General features: G+C 44.3%; 1 protein-coding gene across 2 annotated transcripts in view; it reads right to left on the bottom strand.

Moving 5' to 3' along the window:
- Window positions 1-611: 611 nt before the first annotated feature.
- foxo6b (forkhead box O6 b) overlaps window positions 612-24276 on the bottom strand; it is a 39769-nt gene continuing 16104 nt past the window's right edge. Inside the window, exons 2-3 of one of the 2 annotated variants that reach the window (XR_003270984.1) lie at window positions 1865-4718; window positions 612-1743 (exon numbers count right to left, since the gene is read on the bottom strand). Coding sequence is in view for 1 of the 2 variants with exons in the window: in XM_026156283.1 (XP_026012068.1) it covers window positions 3015-4718 (1704 nt within the window). In the remaining variant the exon portion in view is untranslated. Of the gene's footprint in view, window positions 4719-24276 lie in introns of both variants that reach the window. The other variant, XM_026156283.1, reaches the window with a different exon arrangement.

The raw sequence follows: 24276 nt of genomic DNA, 5'->3' as shown, positions 1-24276 counted from the left end.
TCAATCAGAGTAAAAAGAGGTTCTTTACTTTTGTCAGCTTGTTTTATTGAAAATAAAATAATCACCTAGAAATACCTCAAACATACTGAAGTATTTATAGCATTATAATTTCTGCTTTCTTTGCATAATTATTTGTTGACTTGATAATATTAATATTGCATTATTAGTATTAACATTGTTAATATTCACAGTTAGTCACTGAAATTTGATTTTCCTATATGAGTTCTGTTGGCATCATCAAAAATCTCCAGCCAGTGAATTACTCTTGATCTTATATGACTTTATATTTTATTTTTTTAATCTTGGAAAAGCATGAACACAAACTAGAACTAAACATGTACACACACCTGCAACTATATATATATATTTTTAGTATTTCTTTTAGCACTATTTATATTATTATATTACTATTTATTACTTTATTGTTAGGGCTGTTTTTGTTGTGCATCTGCACCTTATTGTTGTCAATGTCTACGCATGGGACAGTGTGAAACGTAATTTCAATTCCTTTGTATGGCAAGTACATTTGAAGAAATTGACAAATAAAAGTATTCTATTCTATTCTATTCATGTAAAACTAGTCCAATCGAATCACAGAGACACAAAACAAAAAGGGTTGTATTTTTTATTTTACAGTCACCAGAAGAGCAGATACATCATTTTAGAAAAGAAATTGATATTTGCAAAAAAATTATAGTACAATTTTGTCAATATAGATTATGTACATAACAAAATGTCGTCAAACTGAAATAGCTTTCCACTTCTTCGTCATCAAGGAAACAGAGAAGTGAGGGGTCTGGTCCTCCGTAGACCCAGCTCCCTAACCAATAAATATAAACTGTATATATTATCTGGTGCACTCAGCCAGGCATAGACAACACCAGGGCAAGTTATTTCTCAATAATATTCCCTTAATCAGTTCTTGTACATCACTGTGATACACGCTCGCACACCCACGACAAGCTTGACACAATTGCACACAGGCCAGAGAACAAATTACAGTTGAATTACAACAATGGGCTATCTTAACTCCTGAAAAGGAATGAAAAAATCAAAAGAAATGTGCATGGAAATACCCGTCATTGTCCTTGATCACCAGGGAGAAGTGGCTTTCTGGTCAAAGCTCGCTGCAGCTAGCTGAGTAGCACTTGACATTTGGCCTGATTGAAACAGCCAATTCCAAGCTAGAAAATCTCTTACGGTCTTAGAGATCCTACCTCCTCATTCAGCTCTTTTCCTCCCTCTTAGCATCTCTTGATATCCATCTACCTTCCTTTCCTCTCTTGTCCCTATTCTCTCTATCTTGAAGGGGACAGTTGCCAGCACGAGGGCTGGCAATTGCCACCCTTTTCCTGTTTTCCCCACTGCGAACAAAGAAAATAAAATGCACACAAAAGCTCCTATCCACGCTGTACCGAAACAGGACAGACAACTGCACGTTCACAGAACAAGCACAAGAAAAGACAACAGCAAAGTAAAGCTATGGCCGGGATGGGAGTCTTGTAAAGAGGATTCTTGAAGGACATAGCGAGCATACCGTTTGCCAGCCGCTCTACCTCGTCGCTGGGTACCACCTCTCAAAATACGCCCTGCTTGTGCTTTGTGGGAGGTGCAGAGAATTATGACTTTGTGCCAATGAGCGAATACACACACTTGCATAAATCATCCATCTTGTTTGGCGGTTAATTACTCTTGTTTACCCTCCGAGTAACCTCGGGATGGGGCGGCGCGATAGGAGGGAGCCTGGGAAGAAGAGATAGCACCAAATAGTAATCTGCTGACGGTGTTCATCAGTGAGCAATTCACAGGAGTAAAAGCACATAGTGGGCTTGAACCTGGGTGTTAGTGAATTACACAAGGTTACCTGGGGTCTGAGGACAGCAGCTCCATCAACATGCTGGCCTGACCACACTTGCTCACTAAGGTATTCTCGGGTCAGTCGGTGAAGGTGCCACGCCGAGCCGATGAGGCACAGGCCAATCAGAGAGCCCCTAAGGATGCACAGCAGGCCGCGATCGTTGCTTATTTCATTATGGGGAAAGCTACATAAATCCACTAAATGGAGAAGAAGAGACACAGAGGGAATATTTGCATTTCTTCTCTCCTATCATCCCCCCTCAATGCCACCCCACCCCCGCCCTCAAAAATCACCCATTTCAATCCCTCGCCCATTTAGTGCAGAGTGAGTTTAATCATCACTTTTGCCAAAACACATTAAGCCAATGTGTCCAGAGTTGAAGAGAAAGGGGGAGGTTGAAAAACTATAGAGTGGCGCATTAGATTTGCAATAGCGATGCATCACTCTGGCATTACTTTGGAGATTAAAGAAGGGACGTTGCATTTCAGTGCTGAGCGTTGCCTAATGGACGCCTGTCCTCCTGTGCCGAGCCTGAAACGAAACACCGTTGTCCACCTGGAGAAGACGAGTCGCAATCACCCTGGAGTTCCCCTCTTCTATACCTGCAAATTCCCTCTTCTTCTAAAAACCTTTTTTCTTTAAACTTCAAAGCCTTCCCTTGACTTTTAACCCCCGATTTGAGAGCACCTCCACACTGAAGACATTTATGCAGCTGTTTGATCATGTTCTCAAGTCAAGAACAACGCCTCCTTTAATACTGTAAAGTGGATTGCATACATTAAAGTTAAGCCAACACACAACATGACTTTGCCTGGGCTCTGTGTTACTGCTGTTGTATGAAAAGATGGATATAAAGTGCTTGGAAGCTTAGGGACAGGCAGAATGAGCTTGGGATTAGAGAATAAAAATATAAAAAATGAAAGGCGGGGGGGGGGGGGGGGGTTGCTTTAGCACTGTGCTAACTGGGGGCAGGTTCGATATGGCGACAGAAGGCTTTTAAGTAAGAGAAAGAGCACAACATCGGAGTGTGGGGAGTCCCCAGAAAACAAAATGATGATACAGAATCACAGTCAGTCAGTCCAAGGCTACAGCCAAACAGCAGCCCAGCCCAGGGAATGAGCTTTCTGGTCACGAGTCTGTATGTATGGGCGTAAGTTCACCCTGGCACCCAGCTCTGGTTGCTGTGTGAAGGTGGGGGGCATGCAAAAGCCCCTAGACTCATGCCCATCCCCATCCCCATCCCCACTCCCTGGGACAGAGAACCGTCAAAGTTGAAGTCCATGTTTTCTGTATTCATAAAATCACTGAGCAGGATAGAGTCCACATCACAGTCTAGACTATTAGGGACATTCTCCATCTCCAGGTCAGCAGCCATTCTACTCTGGGAGTTTTGAGGTTGGAAACCAGCATTCCCTGACTGGTGATTGTTGGGGTAGAACCCATGCCAGGAGTCAGTGATACCCTGATGGTGAGCTCCAGGGTAAGGCTGATGACGAGGGTGAGGTGCGGATGCCAGGCGGCAGGGGTCCTGGGGAACACCCATGAGGCCGGCAGGGTTCGGGGGCAGAGAAGGGGATGTTGGGAGGTGGGGACGGGGTCCATAGTGGTTAGAGGTCTTGAGACTGTAGGGCTGCAGGATGTCAGTGCTCACTCTCGGGGAAAGAGCCTGATGGTGAGGCCCGCTATGCATAGGGTTATGAGGGTTGTGGGGATTGTGGTTGTGCAGGTGACTCTGCGTGGAGTGAGGGTTGTGATCATGACTAGGATTTACTTTACTGTGATTGTGATCATGACTCGAACCGTAGTCGTGAGCCGGGTGGGGCTTGTGACTGTGTGCGTAGTCGAGGCAGGCTTGGTGTTTGTGACCCTGATTGTGGTTCTGATGGTGAGTTGTGTTCTGGTCATGGTCATTGTGTAGACTTGCATTGCGAGCATGCTCTTGGCTGTGGTTCTGATTGTGGCTGCGATTCTGATTGTGGTTGTGCTGGCTGTGAATGCCATTGGTTCCCTGTGTCATTAATGTGTGTGGTTCCCGTCCTTGGCTCAGGACTGTGTCTTTGTTGCAATATCGAGGACCTCCAGTGAGCAAACTCTGCAGGGCATTGTTCTCTGAATAGCCCCTCACTGGGCGCTGAAAGCTGACTGGCTTGTTCTCCTGGATGGTCTCCATGGGAGTGTGGTGGCGCAGCATGCCCATAGAAGGCTGTCCGTACATTGGCGCACAGTAGGAGCCCTCTGCCTTGGGTCCAGGCACATAGGGATAACCATTGCATTTAATTTGTGGTGGCTGGGGGTAGCCACTCTCATCTAGACTGATAGCCCCAGTCAGGTCAGTCAGCTGAGGCAACTCCACCGTGGGACAGTGGCCTCCAGTGCCCAAGGCTGGGGAACGCGTGCTAGTGGGGCTTGGGTATATTCTTGGGGAAGCTGAATTGGAAAGCCCACCCTCCTCTGGTTCATCAGCCTCGGCCTCAGCTAGGATTGGAGATAGGCAGCCGCTCAACGTGGAGCCAGAAGATGACGTGCGGGAATGGAGGTCTGTCCAAGTATCATACTCCTCTCCACCTATGCCCACACCTCCTTTCGCCGCTGGACTGCCGTGCTCTGGGGAGCCTTGCATCGCTGGTCCAGCTCCCTGACCTTGTCCTCGTTGTAGCCCCATGGCCCCTGCTCTCTTCCGGCTGATGCGACCCTTCGTCTTCAGGTAGCGGGTGCCATTGTCTATAGATGCACGTCGCCTCGGTCCCTTTCCCATCTTCCCGCCTTCTGGGTTGAGCATCCACCAGGAACTCTTCCCCGTCCCTTCATTTTGCACCCGGATGAAGCGACTGTGCAGCGACAGATTGTGCCTGATAGAATTCTGCAACAAGAAAGAAAAATAGGAGAAAGGAAGAGAGAGAGAGAAGAAAATTGATAAATGTTAACACCCAAGGGAACATTTAGGGTTAAATAATCATTTCTTGAGAAAACAAAGTCATTTCGAATTATGGTTAAACTGTCGAGGCAGCACTGCAAGTGAGAAAAAAGATGGATAAAGAAAAAGCAGATGGAGGGGTGAGCAGAGAGGGCAGGGAAAGTGAAGGGCCAATCAATATCTCCCTTGACCTGCCTCTCCTCTCCACACGCGCTCAGTGAGTCATAATATGGACATGGGTGCAGCCTCTACATCAAACCATCACCAAGGTTACAGAAATGAATCACACAAGGCAACCCAATCACAGACAGCCCGTATCGATTGCAGGGCCTCCAAATATGAAAGCCTAAGATCCAGCCAGAGAAGAAGAGGGGGGAGGCGGGGGATTTGGCACGAGAAGCTGTGGAAGAGCACCAGAATAAAAAAAGAAACACTACAGAGGCCTGGAATAAGTTACAGTGGAAGTAAGTGGGAGGACGGGAGGGACCTGCTCATCTGACCTCTTTTAAAAATCATGGCACAATTAGCACGACTGTAGGTGACCACGGCAGACAGCTTTATAATGAAGTCCTTCTGCAAGTCGCTTGAAATGGAGACGGATGCAGTGACTGTGGGTGGGTGAGGAGCGCTGTGGGGTGGTGGGGGGGGGAGTATGCAATAAGCCTCTCCAGACCCTGTTTAAGTGTCTGAGTGACGGCTGTATAGTTAATCCAGAGCTCTGCAGCAGCATTTGAAACTGGTGCCAACCTGGAGTGAGTTGATGAGATCTAAGCCTGCCTAAAGGAGAGCTTAGCAGGGATACACATCATCTCAGCTGGCCAAGTAAGACTAAGTACAGCATGTTCATCCAAATCTTTCCGGCTTGTGTCATTATTCACACTCTTTCCAGTTTTCCTCGCCATTCTGCCCTCTCTTTCTTCCCTTTGGTTTTTTGGTCTTTTGGGAGCAACAATTCCTCCAAACATCTACCCCAATGCCCGCAATCACACACTTTTCTTTTTCCTCTCAGGAGATATCTATCTATTTCTGCCTTGTTTATTACCTGCACATAGCTCACAATCTCTGTCTCCTGATATCTCGAGCCATTCTCTATCTTCATTCACTCCCCGTCCCCTGTCCAATTTTCCTGCTCTCAGCCCCATTCATCTCCCTATCTGTGTCCCAGCCTCTCTAGATCCTGACAATGCTCATTTTCTCTCTCTCTCTTATTCTCTCTCTATCTATCCTCCCATCATCTCGCAAAACTTCGGCTACCACCTCTCCTCTATCATTCACTCACTCATTTATTCATACATGCATATATTCGCATGTAAAAGCAAATATCAACCAGAAACAAACCTAAGGCTAAACATTTCAGTGCTGCCTGTAGATTCAGCATATGTATAGCCCCTCACACACACACACACACACACACACACACACACACACACACACACACACACACACAGTTAACTGGCTGCAAATTGGACAGCACATTATGAAAAGCACAGCATCCAGAGTGGCAGGTAATGGGTTTCTCACAGGAAGAATTCAGGTTTATGTGAGTTTGGGATCAGTCTTGTATCCCACCTACTACTGTTTTCATTCATGCAGAAGAGCCCACCCATCCCCACGGCGTGACTCCTAACAGGTAATGTTTACCTATCCTCCACTCACATCACGCTGCCTTGACTAGACTCTCTTCACAGATGTGGAAATTTCCTACGAGAGCTGTATTTATGGTTTTTTCCTGCTGTTTCAAAGTGTTCTCTCCAAAACACCAGGTCAACAAAATTGCACAAGCTCAACATTTACCAAAGAAATAGAGCGACTGCACTCCTGCGCCGCAGCTCGCTATGGAGAGCAGACTTAATCAAAGCCAAATTGAACGATGACACCATGTGAAAGAGGCCACCAGTGGAGGCGACCCGCATCAGGTGATCTGAGAGCGGCACCCTGACAGGTTCCTCCGCAACATGACGGCTCCGGCTGAGCGTAGCCATGGCAACAGAGTAAACCAAAAGAGGCGTAGTGAAGAGAGGGGAGGTGATGGTAAGGAGGAGAAGTGGGGGGAGGAGGCTGATGCTGTTTGATGCTGCAGGCAACTCCAAACAGCCTTTTATCTGAGTCTGTCAGATTCCTGCTCCAATCCACCAGGGAGGCTCAATCACCAGTAGTCCCAAAGCCTCACTACCTGTACCAAGCTGTGATTAGTGTGTGTGTGTGTGTGTGTGTGTGTGTGTGTGTGTGTGTGTGTGTGTGTGTGTGTGTGTGTGTGTGTGTGTGTGCGCGCGCGCGCGCGTGCGGTGGGGGAGGGGCTTCTGAACACCTACAAGAGCAACAATTATGCCACAACAGCAGGCTGCTGTTCCCGTCCCTGCTTTTATAATGTGTACGTTCATGTGGCTGCTTACATATTATGATTCCTGACTGTCAGTCCTTCTGAAACAATAACAGCACAAAGAGTTAAATCCTGAAATTAACAATTATGTAAACTTACTTCAGCTTCTTGCACTGCACCACGCTGCCTGCATTTTCAAGTTTAGACTTGAGGAGACTTTTTTGTGTAATTCATCAAATGAAACCTCAAATATTGGTATTTATGTTTAAATCAGTGTGAGCTAAATAACTGAAGGACTTTTCTCAGCAGCATTTTGCAGGTAAAGGTGAATTTCCCTTTAATCTTTATAAAGTTTAACAGAAACTCTCATCATAAACGGGTGGTCTCATCCCACAAATTAGAACAATTTGAGATATGTTTTTAGCATGGTGTCAATTTAATTTCACTTTATCTATACAGCACCAAATCTCCTCAAAGCCCTTTATATTGTAAGGTAGACCCTACGATAATAGAGACAAACTCAACAAGCATTTTGGGTCCAAGAGACTTTAAATCCTCTCCTTTAGCAAAAAGAAGTACTGAAACTACTTGACACCAAAGGCTTCTGTCTCTTTGGGACTAGCTGTCCAATGTGTTTAGTGTCAGAAATGTCTTTGACCACACTACACTGGGACTTTGGACAGTCTGCAGGTTATAATGGTAATCACATCTCTATAGCTGGAGTGAAATCCTCAAGTGTACCCTTTGGCTAGAATAAAAAACAAGTAAAAATAGATTCCTAGGCTTATGTAGGCCATAGCTGTGTTTATATTAAGCTGCCAATAAGACTGATCTGATGCGGAGGAGCCCGCTCCCTTTGCTCTATGTCTCTGCCTTTCTGCTAATGCTGACGGAGATGGACTGCTGCAGAGAGAACAATAACTGAATCTGTCCTCATATCCACCCTGCTCCTCTACAGGGAATGCACTGCACTGTAGCACAGCTGTATGTTCTGCCTAAATACTGAGTGAGTCTGATCCTGGCACTTCTTTCACTGAGTCAGGGAATAGTCAGTCCAGTTGTTAGCTAATGGTCCATAGACACACAAATCTGTGCGTACACAGATGTCCTGTTGTTTCCCCGTTAAAAACACATCGGGCTACAGTTCCAAACAAGTACTTCATATTTCTCTCTGTGAGATTAAAAGAGCTCAAATAGAATCGGAAAAAATCTTAGTTCAAACTTCACATACAGCATGAAAACATGAGGGGAACATGTGCTACAGATCAGAGACACGTTAGTCAGTGACTTTGGATCAGACTTGTTTTGTCCATTAATGTTTTGAAAAGTCCCGCCTACGATTTCTGTGACTGTTGTATTTAAGATGGAACGACAACAGACACAACTGAAGCAGAAGAAACTGATATGGCCTACCTTTGCTTCACAGTGCAAACCAAGCTTTAACAGTGCGTTTCCCATGATGCAACAGTAGCATCAAAATCAAAAGCTGACCTACAGAGGACATTATACATCTGTTTAAACAGGCTGAGCAGAGCATCCCATTCTGAACAAATCAAACTGGAACTGCTGCTTGGCTTCCACAGTGAGCATGCAGACGATGTCATCCCTGCAGTCTGTTTAAGTCTAGTGCAATAGATCAGATGATGCTCTCAGACTGCAGTAGGTCATGTCATGCTGCTGCTGTTTTGTCTGCTATGCACCTACATTTTTTCCTGCAAATAGCATTTTGAAAGCTCAGAAAGCATGTGTCCTCTTCAGCTGCATGCCGACAAACTCCCTTTCAGAAAAGCAATAACAGAGCAATGGCTAATTTTCTTGATTATTATTATTTTCAACCCCCTTGTCCTTTTTCATTCTGGGTGAGCTAGCTAACACTAATTACATGTATTGCAAATTATCCAGTTTGTGTTGCGTAGCAACGCAAATGACTCAACCCATTCTGCTCTTTTCCCTCTTGTTGCCTTTCTAATATTTCTATCAATGAAGCTATACGTGCGTATAGAGAAAAGCCTTGTGTGTTAGCTCTGTGGAACAGAAAGTAGCAGCACACAAAAAACAAACACGGTTTCCACATATTTAAACATCTCTTTGCACTTTAACTCTGTCCGTGCTTTAGATCTGTTATTAAAAGCCAACCCACCAGCATTTGTGGTTTGCTAGTGTGGCACATTAAACGAGGCCTCTCAGCATTACTGTCATTCAAATGGATGCTGACTCCTTCATTAAACTGCATTGTTTTTGATGATGAACAGGCGTCAGAGACAAAGCTGTCCCTAATTTACAGTTCTGATTTGTAAAGTAGAAAAGCTGGTGATGTGGACTCTCCACTTTGCTTTTGCACCTTTATATTTTATATATATATTTTTGATGTTGTTCTCATTGTTTTAAATCAAACTTCATATAAAAAAAGTGTTAATATGGTCCGACAAAGTCAGGAAAAGACACCAGAAGAACAGAAGAGAGCAAAATGAGAAGCAAAGTGATGCAATCCATCTGTAAGACACGCAGGCGATTTGTGTCTCTTTTCTCACTCGGTCTTGCTCATAAGTTGGAGCGAGGGAAACCTTTTACATGTCTGCTCCCCAGGGCCTGTTATTTCATTATCTGGCTACAATTGTTATTATTATCTTCAATCTACTGTAATTTTTTTATTTTTCCTCTTCTCGTTTTCCTCTCGTGTGTCGTCCTTTTGTTCGGTCGTCCTCTCTGTGAAGCGCTGCTGCGTTTTGTAAAGGTGCTATAAATTGAGCTCGGCCGAATCAACAACAACATTAGATGCCACACATGTAAACACCACCATACGTACGGTGTTTCACAACTCGTTCGCCTCGCCTTGCGTGGGCACAGACTTGCACAAGGCGCCCCCACCCCACTCTAAACTGGCAATCATACTTAATCCCTCTCCAGCCTGAGTAATCCCTAACAATCCAGGGCTAATCCTGGTTAATTCTGGGCACTCCTCAGCTGGGTTTCACCCTGAAACCACAGAGACAGGGTGGGGATTGGTCGGATCATGGCGACTGAGGGTGGGCGCACCATTGATAGACATAATTGGTCAGACGGTTATTGGGAGTCGAGAAAAACAAGCACAGGTTTTCGCGGGTCTTCCAAACACATCCGGATTGACCCCGTGCTATTTGTCCTGGTAGAAAACATGTTTTTCTCCAGAGCCCGCGTTAGCGTCTCCCTGCTAATAAAAGTCTGTGCTGGTTATTTGCCTGCTACTGAAACGTGAGCCGTGTGTGATTTAACACAAGTACCACAGGCAGCACATACAGTATGAGCCATTCCTCTGCTATAAAAGGCTTCTGAGAAGTCATTAGCCTCTATTCAATCAGCTCTACCTACCGAAGCTCCTAGCTCAATTCTTCTTAGTGGCTATTGATCCTGATTCCATAATGAAGCACTTAAGACGCCTTGATCAAGCTGCTCCTTAATCTAGCGTTAAGGAGATTGAGACCTTTTCACCCCGTGTCTCAGACAGACTTATTACTCTGGCGCACGGGTACAGTGGCAGCCTCGGGTTGGTCTCTTTTAAGCCCCGTTGGTGCAGCGTAGGCAGTGCGAGCACTTTTACTCTCTGCCACTTTGAAAAGTGTCAATATTCCCAAAGCCAAGAGTGTTAATGAAGCAATGTGTCGGTGACAGGGGAAAAACAAGGAGGCCTTTGCTGTTTGCAGGCTCGACCGTGTGCAGGATGTGAACCGTGGGTATGCGCGTGACAGCAAAGAGGAAACTGATTTACCTTCAGCTGCGGCGAGACGAGGGAACACGGACGAGTCCAGCTTCTGGACGTTTTTGCTTTTACCTCGCCGTCCTCGCAGGACAGAACGCATCTTGAAGAGGATTCAACAGAACGTCATGCAGTGGATTTGATAGTCCACACATTTTAAGAAGCCCACCTCTAATTTATAATGCATTCCACAGTGCATTCAAGCAGACTGTTGCATTTTGCATTTCATGCAGTGTCCCATTAGATGTGGTCCAGCAGTGGATTGTTCTACGCGCCGTGTTGAAAAGTAGCAGGACTAGGCAAAGCCGTTTGCTCAACCATTATTTATTAATCCATTTCACACAGCCAGGAGTCATTATGCACGGTCCTGTCAATGGGTATCTCTCTATGCCGCGCATTTATTTGATAATAAGCAGGAGTGGGGAAAAAGATAAAAGCACAGACTGCGTTCATTGTGAAGCGTTTTCTGCAGGCGGGGAGACTTAAATGAGAGCAGCCAGGCTCTGTGTAGGAATGGGTCTTGTGTGCTAAGCCTGTCTGGAGGCAATCGATGGAAATTAGTCAACGCTAAAGATTCACTTCCTGTGACTGATGTCACGGGCTGTGCTTGTCTCTTTGAAGGGAAATAAAGAAGTGGGAGGCTGAGGGATTAATGGGGTTGGAGAAGGTGTGAGCAAGCTGAGTTTGGGTGGGAGCTAAGCTGGGAAAAAAGATGCCATTCGTCTCTCTCTTTTCTTGACTGCAGGAAAATATTAGGTCAGAGAAACCAGTGTAACTTTAACGTTTAAGACAATGCGTGGTTGTGTACAAGCAGCACAGAGCAGGGAGCTAGAATGCAGATTAGTGCGTGAGAAACATGGCATCGCATAGGAGATCATTGAAGTGTGTGTGAAACAACCACCTCGTTGAACGTAGACGACACTTTTGGTGCAAACAACAGTTAAGAAAGGTTTTAATGCAGGAGCTGGAAACAAAGCAAGCTTTGGCTTCATTTATACACGTCTGTCTCATCTGGCATGTTCTTTGGGTCATGATGTGAGCAGCCCATCAAACAACAATCTCTGTGCTCAGGATGCATTACAGTGTTTACACTGCTAGCAGCAGTTTCAGATGTTCCTGTTGTGGCTGTGACAATTGGATCAGAGTTAGTGTCTCCTGCAGTTGTGCTGAGACAGCCTTCTGAAAGGTGCACCAGTTAGCTTCTTCTGAAAGTGCAGCCGAGGGACTAGAGCCAGTCCTCGGGCGACAGAAGGCCTTTCACTCCCCCTCACTCCCTGTGGAGCTCCACAAGCTCTAGAGGGGTCTGGTAGGGGGTGGGGTACACTGGGAGAGAAGGGACTAACCTGAGAAAAGGTAGACAAGAAAAGAGCCTGAGGGACTGGGGGCGGACAGCAAGCCCAATTCCCAGCGAAGAGGCCTCTAATTGGAGCTGCCGGCCTGCTGAGGCTCTCCCTCTGCAGAAGGACATAAGGAGCCAAGTGAAGGCGGAGAGCCCGGGGGCGAGAGGAGAGGGCAGATAAAAATAGAGCGGGCAGATTAACGAGCATCTGAAAGCGGGGCAGGGGATCAGAAAATCCTCCCTGCGTGCCAGAGATGCCCAGTTCATGGGCCAGAGCCAGCTCTGTAAAGACTGATGCAGCCATAATGGCGCTTCCTTCCTGTTGTCCTTACATCACAGAGAGCAAAACCAGCGTGTTCTGCTACTTACATTTAAATAAAGCACGGTAGGAGTCATCTTTCTGCTCTAAAATGCTCTTATTTTGATAGTTTAGATATCATATAAGGAAAGCCACACCGTAAAAGAAAAGATCCTAAAAAAACAGTAATATTCCAGCAGCTGGGGCGCCAAAATAATACCAGAAAATAACTTTCTCATGAAAATACGGTTATTTTCAGTAATGACAATACAGTTTGTTGCCCTACTTTTACATGGGCTTTTGCCTTTTTCAAGTGCCTTTAAACATTAAATTAGGAACATTTTAATGTGATTAAACAATGAAATTACCTATAATCAAGGTCAATGAATGCAGCACTATGAATAATAATACTTAAATGTACAGAAACATACAGTTAATTTAACTAATAATGGATTGCATTCATATAGCGCTTTATAATTCCCCTCTGGCCATCACTAGTAGGTGAAGTGTCTCGCCCAAGGACACAACGACCGAGACTGTCCGAGCCGGGGCTCGAACCGGCAACCTTCTGATTACAAGGCGAACTGCCAACTCTTGAGCCACGATGGCCCTAAACAACAATGATAGTAATTATTATGTGATGTAAAAAAAAGTTTATACGAATCATTTTATATATTTGTCCATAGCATTACATTTGAATTTAACAGTTCAATCTTTCAAATAACGGACAGATATTTGTGAAATCATGACACATTTCTGAATTATTTTAACAATGTAAATATGCATATGTGCACACAGATACATGTAAAAAACAAGAATTATTACATTTACAGTGATTTTACGTAAATTTACGTTTGAAATGTGAAATCAGTCTATTGATGTGAATTTAATGATGTTCTAGAAGAACAGAACAAAACTGTAAAATACTTTTATATTACAATTTATTTACAGTGTATCTCACCTCTGCAGCGTATACATTTTTATACTGATCACTTTTTAAATGTTTGTATTTTGGGGGAATCACTTGCAAAGCTTCAAACACTTATGATTGAATCCTTTTCTGGTTTCATTATCCTACAGTTACATTATCATTACAGATTTCATGGAGTTTTGCTTGTGACAAAAATGAGGAAAAAATGATACAAACAATGAAAATGCCCCACATGATAGTAACAAAACCACATCACCTCCACAGCTGACTCCTCCCCCCTGAGAGTTTCACGCACCAGGTGTAACATCGTGACACCTACGAGAGCCAAAGGAGGAGCTGATAAACAGGACTGATCACACCTGCAGTCAGGTCTCAGGAGAGCACCTCCGCCCAGCACTGAGCACGTGTGCTGATCCACAGTGAAGAGCCGATTCAGGCTAACGGGAAAAAAAGATCGACTTGAAGAAACAAAGATGGAGGACCCCGCCACACGCTTTCACCGCCTTTCATCCAGAGTGTGAAAAACACAATATTGTAGCCTTGAATAACAAACTCGTATGGAAGCGGTGATGAGCTTTGGAGACGTATAGTTCACTCACAGGTTAGTCTGATTCAATCCAAAGTGCCGCTGAGAAGCCACTTAATCGTGACCATGAGTATTGCATACTTTATACCGAATATTCATTATTTCTTTGAACAAACGAAGGTGTCGTTGAATATTCAGAGCCCAACAAGCTTTGCTCCCAAACTGCTGCTTGAATAAAGCATCACACAACATTAACTGCTTCACCAACATCACCACAATAACGGCCAGTTGCCATTTTGTGGCACTTCTTCCTATTCAGTCAGATGTGCGCTGATGTTAGCTTTATTATATTACACCTGACAATGACGTACGAGTCCTGCTAACAGTGTTAGTGCATCCAGAAGCAGTTGTGCCGTATAAAGATCTCTCTTTATATAAAACAACAAGTCTAACAAATAAATGTAGTACTCCGGTACGAGATGGTGCAAGAAACTCTGCTGACTGTCCTGTAGGTGCACTAAACCCTCACAGAGGCATTAAGATGAACTTCACCCCGTAAGCCCCGGGCGTTATATCTATAACCATCCTTTATGTGCAGTCTGGGCTTTCTGTGGATCAGAGGCCTGTCCACATCAGCAGGCAAGGAGAGAGAGAAAATAGCAAAGAAAAACTGTTACGTGTACCTGATCAACAAATAAATGAGCATTAGACAGTAAATAACAGCTTTGTAAGAGCGATGACACCAAACCTGCTCTAAAAGTTTTCATCTACGGGACCAAATCACCTGAAATCACACACTCATCTCAGTCCCAGCAGTGCTGCACGGCATCACCAGTAAACAGGCCGATGTGCATGCTTTGATACAGGATGGATCAATGACAGGACACAGCAGTGGAGTTCTTCTGACGCTCTCCTCCAGCCCAGCCACAGGGAAACTCATGCACTCATTATGGCCCATAGTTACATTTATACAGCGTCCTGTGACGCACAACGTGCTTGTTGTTTGGTTGTTCATTTATTTCAATCACGTAAACAACACACAAGGTTCAATTAGCAAAGAACATTTCAATCTGGCTTCACCCGTTCTGATTCAGCTACATATATTTAATCCCGCCCCTTCGCCATAAGTTAGCGGTTAGTTGCTTCTATGATGCCTGTCTGCTGACCTAAAGATGCAGTTTGTTGGTTGTTTTTTAAACCTTCCAGTAGCTTAAAGCTAAGCGAACAGTTAGTGAGAACAGAAGAATGAAACAATGAAAAGATTTTAGTCGCGCATGTGTTCAGTATTATTAGATTTCGTTTCACATCAGCAAACAGCCAATATGCTCATGTAGACGTGCACATGCTGATTACTGAGTGAGTAAATTTGCATGAATTATAATAACTCCATAATTCTATCTAATAATAATAAATAATAATAACATAACTATATATAATAAGTACCTGACAGTAGAATTTGATTCAATTAGTCCTTTAAATTCAGATTCAAACCCACCAGATAAGACTTGATCATTTTTTCCCAGATAACCATTTCCCAGTTCACACTGTCACACTCTCCAGTGAGCACGTCTCCTGTCAGACACACTCTGTGGAAATATTTCAATCTTAAAGGGGGAAAAATCACACTAAAATATGTGGGACATGTTGACTGAAAGAATAACCAGGTTATCCATTTCTCCTTCGTGGCAGGAAACTGAAGAGACGCGGGGAAAGACGATGAACGTATCGTCAGACTTTACAAAAGTTGTCATTCTGCTTTATCAGTTGACATCACAGCACTCTGACTGCGTGAATCTCACCCTTGCAAACACAAAGCCACACCAACACGCACACACACAAACGCACACGCATCTCGCGCTCCGCAAGCATGGCATGCTGGGACGGCTCATTACTACAATGCCAAGCTACTAGTTGCTAAGGAGACCTGAGGGAGAGGGAGGGTTCCTGTTTCCATGGTAGCAAGCTCGCATCCTGCCAACTGTCTTCTACCCAGGAGACTTGACCACCGTAGACAGAGAGAGAAAGAGAGACGGGGAAGAAAAAGTGAGGGCAGAATGGAGTGAAGAGAAAGGCTGGAGGGGGTTATGTTGACGATGTGAGAGAGCTTGCAAAGATGCCTGTGAGGCTGCACACATGTTGGAGAACCAAAGAGACCGTTGCATTAATGCAGAGGGAAAAGAGAAGGAGGGAGAGCCTGGGGGGGCATGTGGATGCAGCAGTGTTCCCATGGCTAACAGGTCGCTGCGTGGCTAAAACACACCTCGCTCTAAGCATTGAGAACGACGACAAACTGACACTTTGCAGCCCCTCCTTCAGCTTCCACCTCTTAATGTCACACGTGTCCCCAGGTGAACTGCCCGCCTCCCGGCGTGAAGATCTGACAGAGCTTTTCCACAGAGCCCATCCATCATGGAAAAATCTGCTTTAGTGAGAGTGTGCTGTAACGAACGACGGATGGAGAAAGGGAGAGGGAGAGCATGTGTGAGGGATGAGCAGAGAGAGATTAAACTGATTGGGGAGTGCAGGAAAAGGGCGACGAGGAGGTCGTACGAGGTCAAAGACGAGAGAAGAAGTCCTCAGTCTCAAATTCAAATTAGCCTTATTGGTTTTCAAGGACAGTGAATTGTTTCCATCCTCTGTTTCCCCCTCCTCCCTCTCCCGCCAGCACATCTCTGTTCTTTTTCTTATTAAATCATTCTTTTCATTGCGCAGGACTGCTTTGTCACTTTGAGGAATACATGCGTGCCAGGGGAACGAGAACTGCAGGAGCCACCATGTATTAACACCCAAAGCCTTACACGCTCTGCACGCTGGAGTGCTGCTACCAGTCCTGCATGTTCGTTTGGTTTAGATCAGGGAAGAGACGTTTCTGTGTTTGTTTGTGATCAAGATTACACCAAACCTACCAGGATGGACTGCATGAAACTACCTGCAACAACAAAAATGCCCAAGAGACATGTTTACATTTTTAGATGTAACAAATTATAGCTATATATGTGTAATCTGACAAAAAGTAAGGGGACAAAGTCAGCTTCTAAAGAAATAGCTGTACCTGCAGAGACTGAACACTAACTGTGAGCAAACCTTAGCAAGAGGTTTGTTCAACAATCGCATTTGGAAATACAAATGCAAATAAATACAAATAAATGTACTTTTGACTGATTTTTATGAGCAAAATCAACTCATTTGATTTATTTTGTCTTGGAAAAAGAAGCATTAAAACATGTAAGTGGTTGATTTCTGATCTCAGTTTGAGAGCGCTGCAGAATCCTTACACATGTGCAACATATTCCCACAAACTTCCACACAACATACAGACAAGCTGCAACTGTCCCAGCGACATGCTCCTCTCTGAGTGTGCGAGCCTCTCTCAGCCTGTTTCTCATTGGCAGTGCGGCGTCTGTCTCTTTGTCACAGATGCTGGGAAACCAGAAGCCTCATCACCCTCATCTGATTCTCTTCTCTTCCCTGTCTTTACTGACTCTCACCAATACCCCCCCCCACACACACACACACACACGCACACACACAGTTTTATTGACTTATTCATGCATGGGTTAGTTTCGGGGGCAGAACTCCTGTCTGCCAGTCTGACAGACAACCCGTGAACCCTTGAGACTCCCCTCCCCATCTTTGTCTACACACACACACACACACACACACACACACACACACACACACACACACACACACACACACACACACACCTCTGTCACACCCCTACCCACCCCACCTCCCGACCCCCGAGTCCCCCTCACCCCGAGCAGGGCACATGGGTTATTTGTAGAGCGACCCAGGTTTATCCTACATCGTTTCCCCTCCCTTCGTCTGTCGTTCTCCACCTCCTCTTCACTTTCGACTTCTCTTTTCTCTCTCTGCTGGGGAGAAGGGGAAGGTATGCCCACATTTCCCAGAACAAAGACAGCCCAATTAAGTCAGTTTGAGTTAAGGTCTGTGTGGCAGAGAAGGATCGGAAGCGAGCAAGGTAGAAAGCGACGGCGGAGGAGCGAACGGCAAGCAGAGGGGAAGAGAGAGACGGTCTAACAAACAGGGGAAAGAGGGGGTGAAAGAGAAGTGGAAAGAAAGGAAGAAACGAGGCGCGCGAGTCACTTTGTAGCGGAAGCGGGTCGACTTTGTTTTTAGTTCCTCCATGGGAGACTATGAAATATTAATAACTGCTCCAGCCATATACTTCAGAGGCCTATGGTAAAACTTAAAGTCTAATGAGACGCCGCTCATGAATTGCTAATGGGGATGCTGCAATGTGTGTTTTTTGTGTGTCTTTGAGTATGTGCACATGTGTGTGTGTGTGTGAGTGAAGGGAGGAGGGGGGTCAAGTTGGTAACTGAGGGGTGGAGTAAAGCGGAGCTTTCAGTCTTTCAAAGTGCAGACGAGAAACTTCATTAGAGGCTTGAAGTTTTTCCTGCTGCACATCCAAGTGTTTTCTCTGATATTTGGCTTCGCTGTTCTCAGCGCTCCCACCACAGCTAACAAAGTTTCAAACCATCCTGCTAATTCAAACAAAACCAGACTGGGATGTTTGTAGCCAGGCTTCCTTTTATTCATGGCTGCAGTTGGATGTGCGTCTGAAGGACAAAAGAAAATAGGTTCAAGAGTTGAACTGGATTTTTTTCCAACCGTAGTGTTTGTGTGTTTGTGTGTTTGTGTGTGATCTGTTTAATAAAAATGCAACATTTTGGGTGTAACACAAAGAAATGATTTTAGCCAAAAGTTATTCATCTGTTATGTCTGTGAAGGTTCTCAGTCGGTCTTTCCAAGCTCCTTAGATTATTAATCTGTTATAAATCAGTAGAAACTAAAAAGCCTTCTCTGGGCATTAGTTACTGTAACAGTTCTGTGTTTTGTACATATTCATGTTGGGTAAATTTTTCTTACTTTAAAACTCTTTTGTAGAGCAGTAAAACCAGCGTGCAGGCTTTGGTTAAACAGGTTTTAACAGCATAATTCTGAGTGTTTATTTACATGTTATAGTGCAGGAGTAACATTCGTTTTGATGTTAAGTGAAATTAAGTGTTTACTAAGTTTATGCTGTTTTCCAACAGAATAATACTGTGACCCCGTACACGTGTTCAAACTGGTACATTTATTTAAAGTTACGTAACCTGTTCCTGTGATGTACAAAACAAAAGTCATATAAAATTAATCAGCTATGCTCAACACAGCCCCACCTGTTTGACCTGAAGGGAGAGGTCAGAGGTCAAAGGTGACATGACATTTTAAATCTTTTGTATTGTATTTTCTATACGTCAAGAATGCACATCATGATTATAACAATAAATCCTTCTGCTGCGCTTGAAGCTTTGGTGGATGTGCTCCAACCTGACCCCGCTCTACACCCCTACAATATTTGGGGGGAGCACCTTGTAAAACTGTGGGTGGTGTCGACGTGGATTCTACTTGATTTATCTTTCACTGAAGTAAAGTCCGTCGCTGTCACTTTGGTGGATTCATATATCGGCTTATTAAAAGTGAAAAGAAATCTTTCCCAGACTAAAAACTGTATTCAGGGCTTATTGCTGATTTATAAGTTTTTAGTATTATTAAATGCCATTAGCTACAGAATTATACACTTTAAAATGTGTTATAAAAGAAGGAGGCTGATTCTGCTAAAACACAACATGGTGAAAGGTCACTGAAGTCTCTGCTCTACCTGAGAAACTGCCTCATGTTCCTTTCTCGCACAGATATTCAGTAAAGCGGTGAAATACCCGGCCGAGTCTCCCTCTCTAATCTGTGCCAGAGCTGGCAGGCCTAGCGGAGCCTTGTGTAACCCCACCCCCCGCCCTGGCTGAGCACGATGGCAAGGCTGAGCCATCAGCTGGGGGACTGTGGGCCGTGTGCATGCCGGGTCCAGGGGGAGCCCACGGGTGTTACACGGCATCGCAGGTTTGCTCACTGACCTCATTCCTCACCTTACTGAAACTCGCTCGGCAGGGCGCTGCTGTAGAGAGCCAAGCATGCTTAGATTATTAAAAATCAAATATGAACCAGTCAGTGATGTATACACTGGACTGGCTGCAGAGCTGATCGATGCCACAGTGGGAGTCTGTGGGAGTGAATTATACTGAATTGATTCAAATGAGCTATTCTGAACAGATTTCCATATGCATGACTGTTTATTATTAGTAAGAGCCAATTAGAAATTAGGAGTAAGAGCAGCAGGAGAATACGGAGTCAGTGCTGGAGCACACACTGATGAAAGAACACAAAGATATTCAGTTATTATCTTACTGAGAAACTAGGCTACTTCACCAAGCTTCAGTTTGGAGGTGTTGCAAAATCTGTGAAGTGGCAACAATTTATTTGTGAGCACCACTGAAGTGTTTTTGCCTCGTCGCAGGTTAGTTAATATGTGAATAATAATATATGTAATGCTGGGATCCACCAGGCAACAGGCTTTTAAGTCATAACGAAGGTTTCAAACCTGAGGCTGGTTTGAGAATGTAAGACTCACGTGGGACAGTTTGAAGAGGATTCTTGAGTAAAAGCAGACATTTAAAAAAAATCTGAAGGTTAAATTAGTGCTAAGATTACTTTACATTATCAGTAAATTCAGTGTCATTCACCTTAGATTTGAATCCCTTTGTCTGTCAGACTGATAACAGCTGAGCTCTCCATATTTAACATTAGGTAGCATAAAGACTGGTTCAACTGTTGGTCAATGTAAACAACTATAACTACAACAGACTATAAACAGATCAGGCTTCAAACACAACGAGGAGCTGTGTGTTACATGTTTTTGTACATGAACATGTGTTCACGTGTGTCAAATAAATCCAATAAATCCATTTCAGCTGCTTTTTGTCAGCCTGACAGAACCGTTCTACATTTTATTATTAGCAGTAGTGTTTATGTGCTAGGATAACCAGAACGATGATTCACACATTAAACATAGTGTGTTACTTTTGATTATCCACACATGACAGTGCATGACTGAAATAAATGCTCCCATAATACGACATCCTGAAAACTTCACCATCAGCACTCACTGTGACGTCTTCACCTCTCCTGTTTTTTAAGTATTAAGTCGGAAAAAGCTGATTTTTATTTAATTGATAAATTAATTATAATCGATTATTAAAATTGACAAAATGAAAAGTTACACATTTACTGTGAGTATTAACCAGCTTCTTCATATCGCTGTCTGAACAGAAGGTTTTAAAGCTGCTGTTCAGCCGGAGCCTTTCTGTATCAGGTTTGCATGTTTGTGCTGAATCAGTGCACAGGCTGTGACTGTGTGTTGTTGTCTGTCTCTTTGTGTTGGGCCTACTGACTGAGCTTGTACAGGACTTGCTGTAGTTTTGGTCAACAAGAAGCTGCCGCTGAGAGCAGGACTGGGGTGAGCAGCTCGTATGTGGCTCTGGGGTTGCTCCTCCATATCTGAGAAGCTAGAGTCATTTTCTGATCCATGAACTATTTCAGCTCCTCTCGTGCTAAACATGAACTCTTGAACCACGACTAACGCAGCTGCTGAAAGGCTAATCATGTCAAACCTTCACCATGTTTCTAACGTAACAGAAGTATTCCCATCTCTACTTATATCACATTATTTATATTATTTTATAATCTTTTGTCCCCAGGTGAGATAAAAGTGTGGGAATTCCACTGAAATGTGCTGCTTTCTATTCAGTATAATTCAGTCAGTCGGTCGTGCAGATGGCTTCAGTAGAATTCAAGTCACATCAAAATACAAAATAAAAAACATCAAAACTACATGAAAACAGCCAAAGGGAGGCGAGAACCCACTGTACTACCAGTGCCAGTCCAAGACTGGGTAAATGGGAAGGACTGCATCACAGAGGCTGTCTGACATAACATTCTGGCCAAGCCAAACATGCGGAGGATAAAGAATCAGTCAGGGTTAACAACAGCCGCCTTTACCAGTGGAAACTGTGCTACTGCTGGCCAAAGACAATGGAAGAGGAGAGTGACGAGGCGATAAGAGAGAAGGAAGGAAGGCTTATAACATATAACATATAAGAGTGGAGGAAGTTGCACATAGTTTCACTACATCTTTGGCAGAAGGTCTGATCTGGAAGAGGAGACTGAAAGGTGGGGACAGGGAATGCAGCTAGGCGTGGTACATCTAGCTGTCAGATAGACGTCAGGAGGAGGAAAAGGGGGAAACAGGCTGTAGGTGGCAGGGAAGAGTTACTAGATGACTGGGAAAGGACACCTGCAGAAACTGCCAAGAAGTTTTTGGTGTATCGTCCAGAGGGAAAGAAAGCAGACAGGGAGACCTGGGCGTGGAATAATGAAATACAAGGAAGTACTCAAAGGAAGAAGTTAAAAGAAAAAGTGTGATAGTCAAGAGTTAACTGGTCGTGGCAGATGGCCGCCCCTCGCTGAGCCTGACTCTGCTGGCGGTTCCTTCCTGTTCAAAGGGAGTTCTTTCTCCCCACAGTTGACAAATGCTTGTTCACAGGGCCTCAGCTCATTGTTGGGGTTTCTCTGTATTATTGTGGGGACTTTGCCATACAATATAAAGTCCCTTGAAGTGACTGTTGTTGTGATTTGGAGCTTTAAAATACAATGTAATTAATAAAAAGAAATTAAAATCAAAAATATTTAATATAAAAGTTTCATTGAATTGAACTGACAGCGGTGAGGTGCACGGTAGGAGTGACAGATCAGTTGAAGGCAGGGGTGCCATTACATCAAGGATCAGCTCTGAGCTGCTCCTGGTTGGCTACGGTGATGGAAAGGTAGACAGATGACGTATCTCCATGAAGCATCCAAGAAGGGAAGATCGTCAGTGAGGTCGGGTGGAAAGGTGAACGTGACACGAAAAGTATTATTGAATTACTGCAGCACCTTGAGGAAAATGATTTGGGGAAATAAAACTATTTATTTAGCCCCCAATAATAATAAAGTATTATTAAATAATATTATTAATAAATAATATTATTTAATAATACTATTATAAAATATTATTATTATTATTATTATTATTATTATTATTAAAACTGAATTTAACTGGACTGAGAAGAGAGAGTGAAGGTACATGAGTTAAAATCTGTAGGGTCACCATGCAAAACAATGGAAAGTGCAAAGAGAGGTGATGGAGAGTGGTTGGGGAATATTGGGGTAATGTGTGATAGAAGAAGAGTTTACAAGATGATAATGAGATCTGTTATTCATACAGAGCCAAATCACAACAACAGCCACCTCAAACTGCTTTATACTGTAAGGTAGACCCTACAATAACACATAGGACCTCTGTGGGAGTAGAGTTCAGGTAGCTGCTCTGCTCTGTGTTGGCACAAGGCAGTGAAGAAGACAACAATGGGTGAATCATATCCTTTAAGGTCAACCACAGCACTTTCAGAAAGACATCTACTGTGATGAAATCAAAAGAAAAGCTCAGGTTGGGCTTTTTGGAAAGCTGAACCTGAGCTGAACCTGTTTTACGCTGCTAACCTCTGTCTGCAAGATCGAGATGATCTGGACATTTCCAGAGGAGGGACAAAGGACACAATGGACAAAGCATGTTGAATATGAGACTGGCAGGCAGGAGGAACAGAGGAAGACCTCAGAGGATGTGGTGAAGGAATACATGCAGAGGGTTGGTGTGACGGGACACGATGCTGGGATAGGGTGTAGGCAGATGATCCACTGTGATGTCCAATAAGAGGATAAGATCATTTGAAAATGCGTGGATGGCAAGTCAGCTGCACAATGAGCATTGTGTATGTGTGTGGATAACATACACATGCTCTATGGTCTGTGTGTTGTCATCTGCTCTACATGTATATCTGCTGGCATGTAACTGAACAAATGGGCTTGATTAGTTAATGTAGATCCATCGATCTCACCCTGAGCACTTCTTCATGTTGGCGTGCATATGCACGTGTGTCACACATGCACAGCACATATGTAGCATTGTGATGTGCAGGAGTTCATTTCTCGTTTTGTGTGTGTGTGTGTGTGTGTGTGTGTGTGTGTGTGTGTGTGTGTGTGTGTGTGTGTGTGTGTGTGTGTGTGTGTGTGAGAGAGAGAGAAGGGGAGCAAGACGAGCAGATTTCCACATGAGTGGGGCTGTCAGTAGGCATCAGTCAGCTAGGCAGCGACAGGCGGAGCAGATCATTAGCAGAGACAGAGAGGGGAAAGTGAAGGAAAAGGAAAATGGAGACGAGAGAGCGCAGGGAGGGAAGGCCTCAGTGTTACGTCTTCAATATCCATCGTGCAAGAATTACACAAACAGACCTGAGCACTGCTCAGTCACGCAACCGCATCAGTACACCACCATCCCCTAACTGCCCGCCTATCAGCTCCAGTACTCAAAGCTTAAACTGACATCACATCTGTCAATATCTCCGGGGCGAAGCTGCAAATT

The sequence above is a fragment of the Astatotilapia calliptera genome, chromosome 22 (assembly GCF_900246225.1).
Source record: "Astatotilapia calliptera chromosome 22, fAstCal1.2, whole genome shotgun sequence".
Classification (NCBI taxonomy): Eukaryota; Metazoa; Chordata; class Actinopteri; order Cichliformes; family Cichlidae; genus Astatotilapia; species Astatotilapia calliptera.
This window is presented reverse-complemented; position numbering and strand designations above follow the sequence as displayed.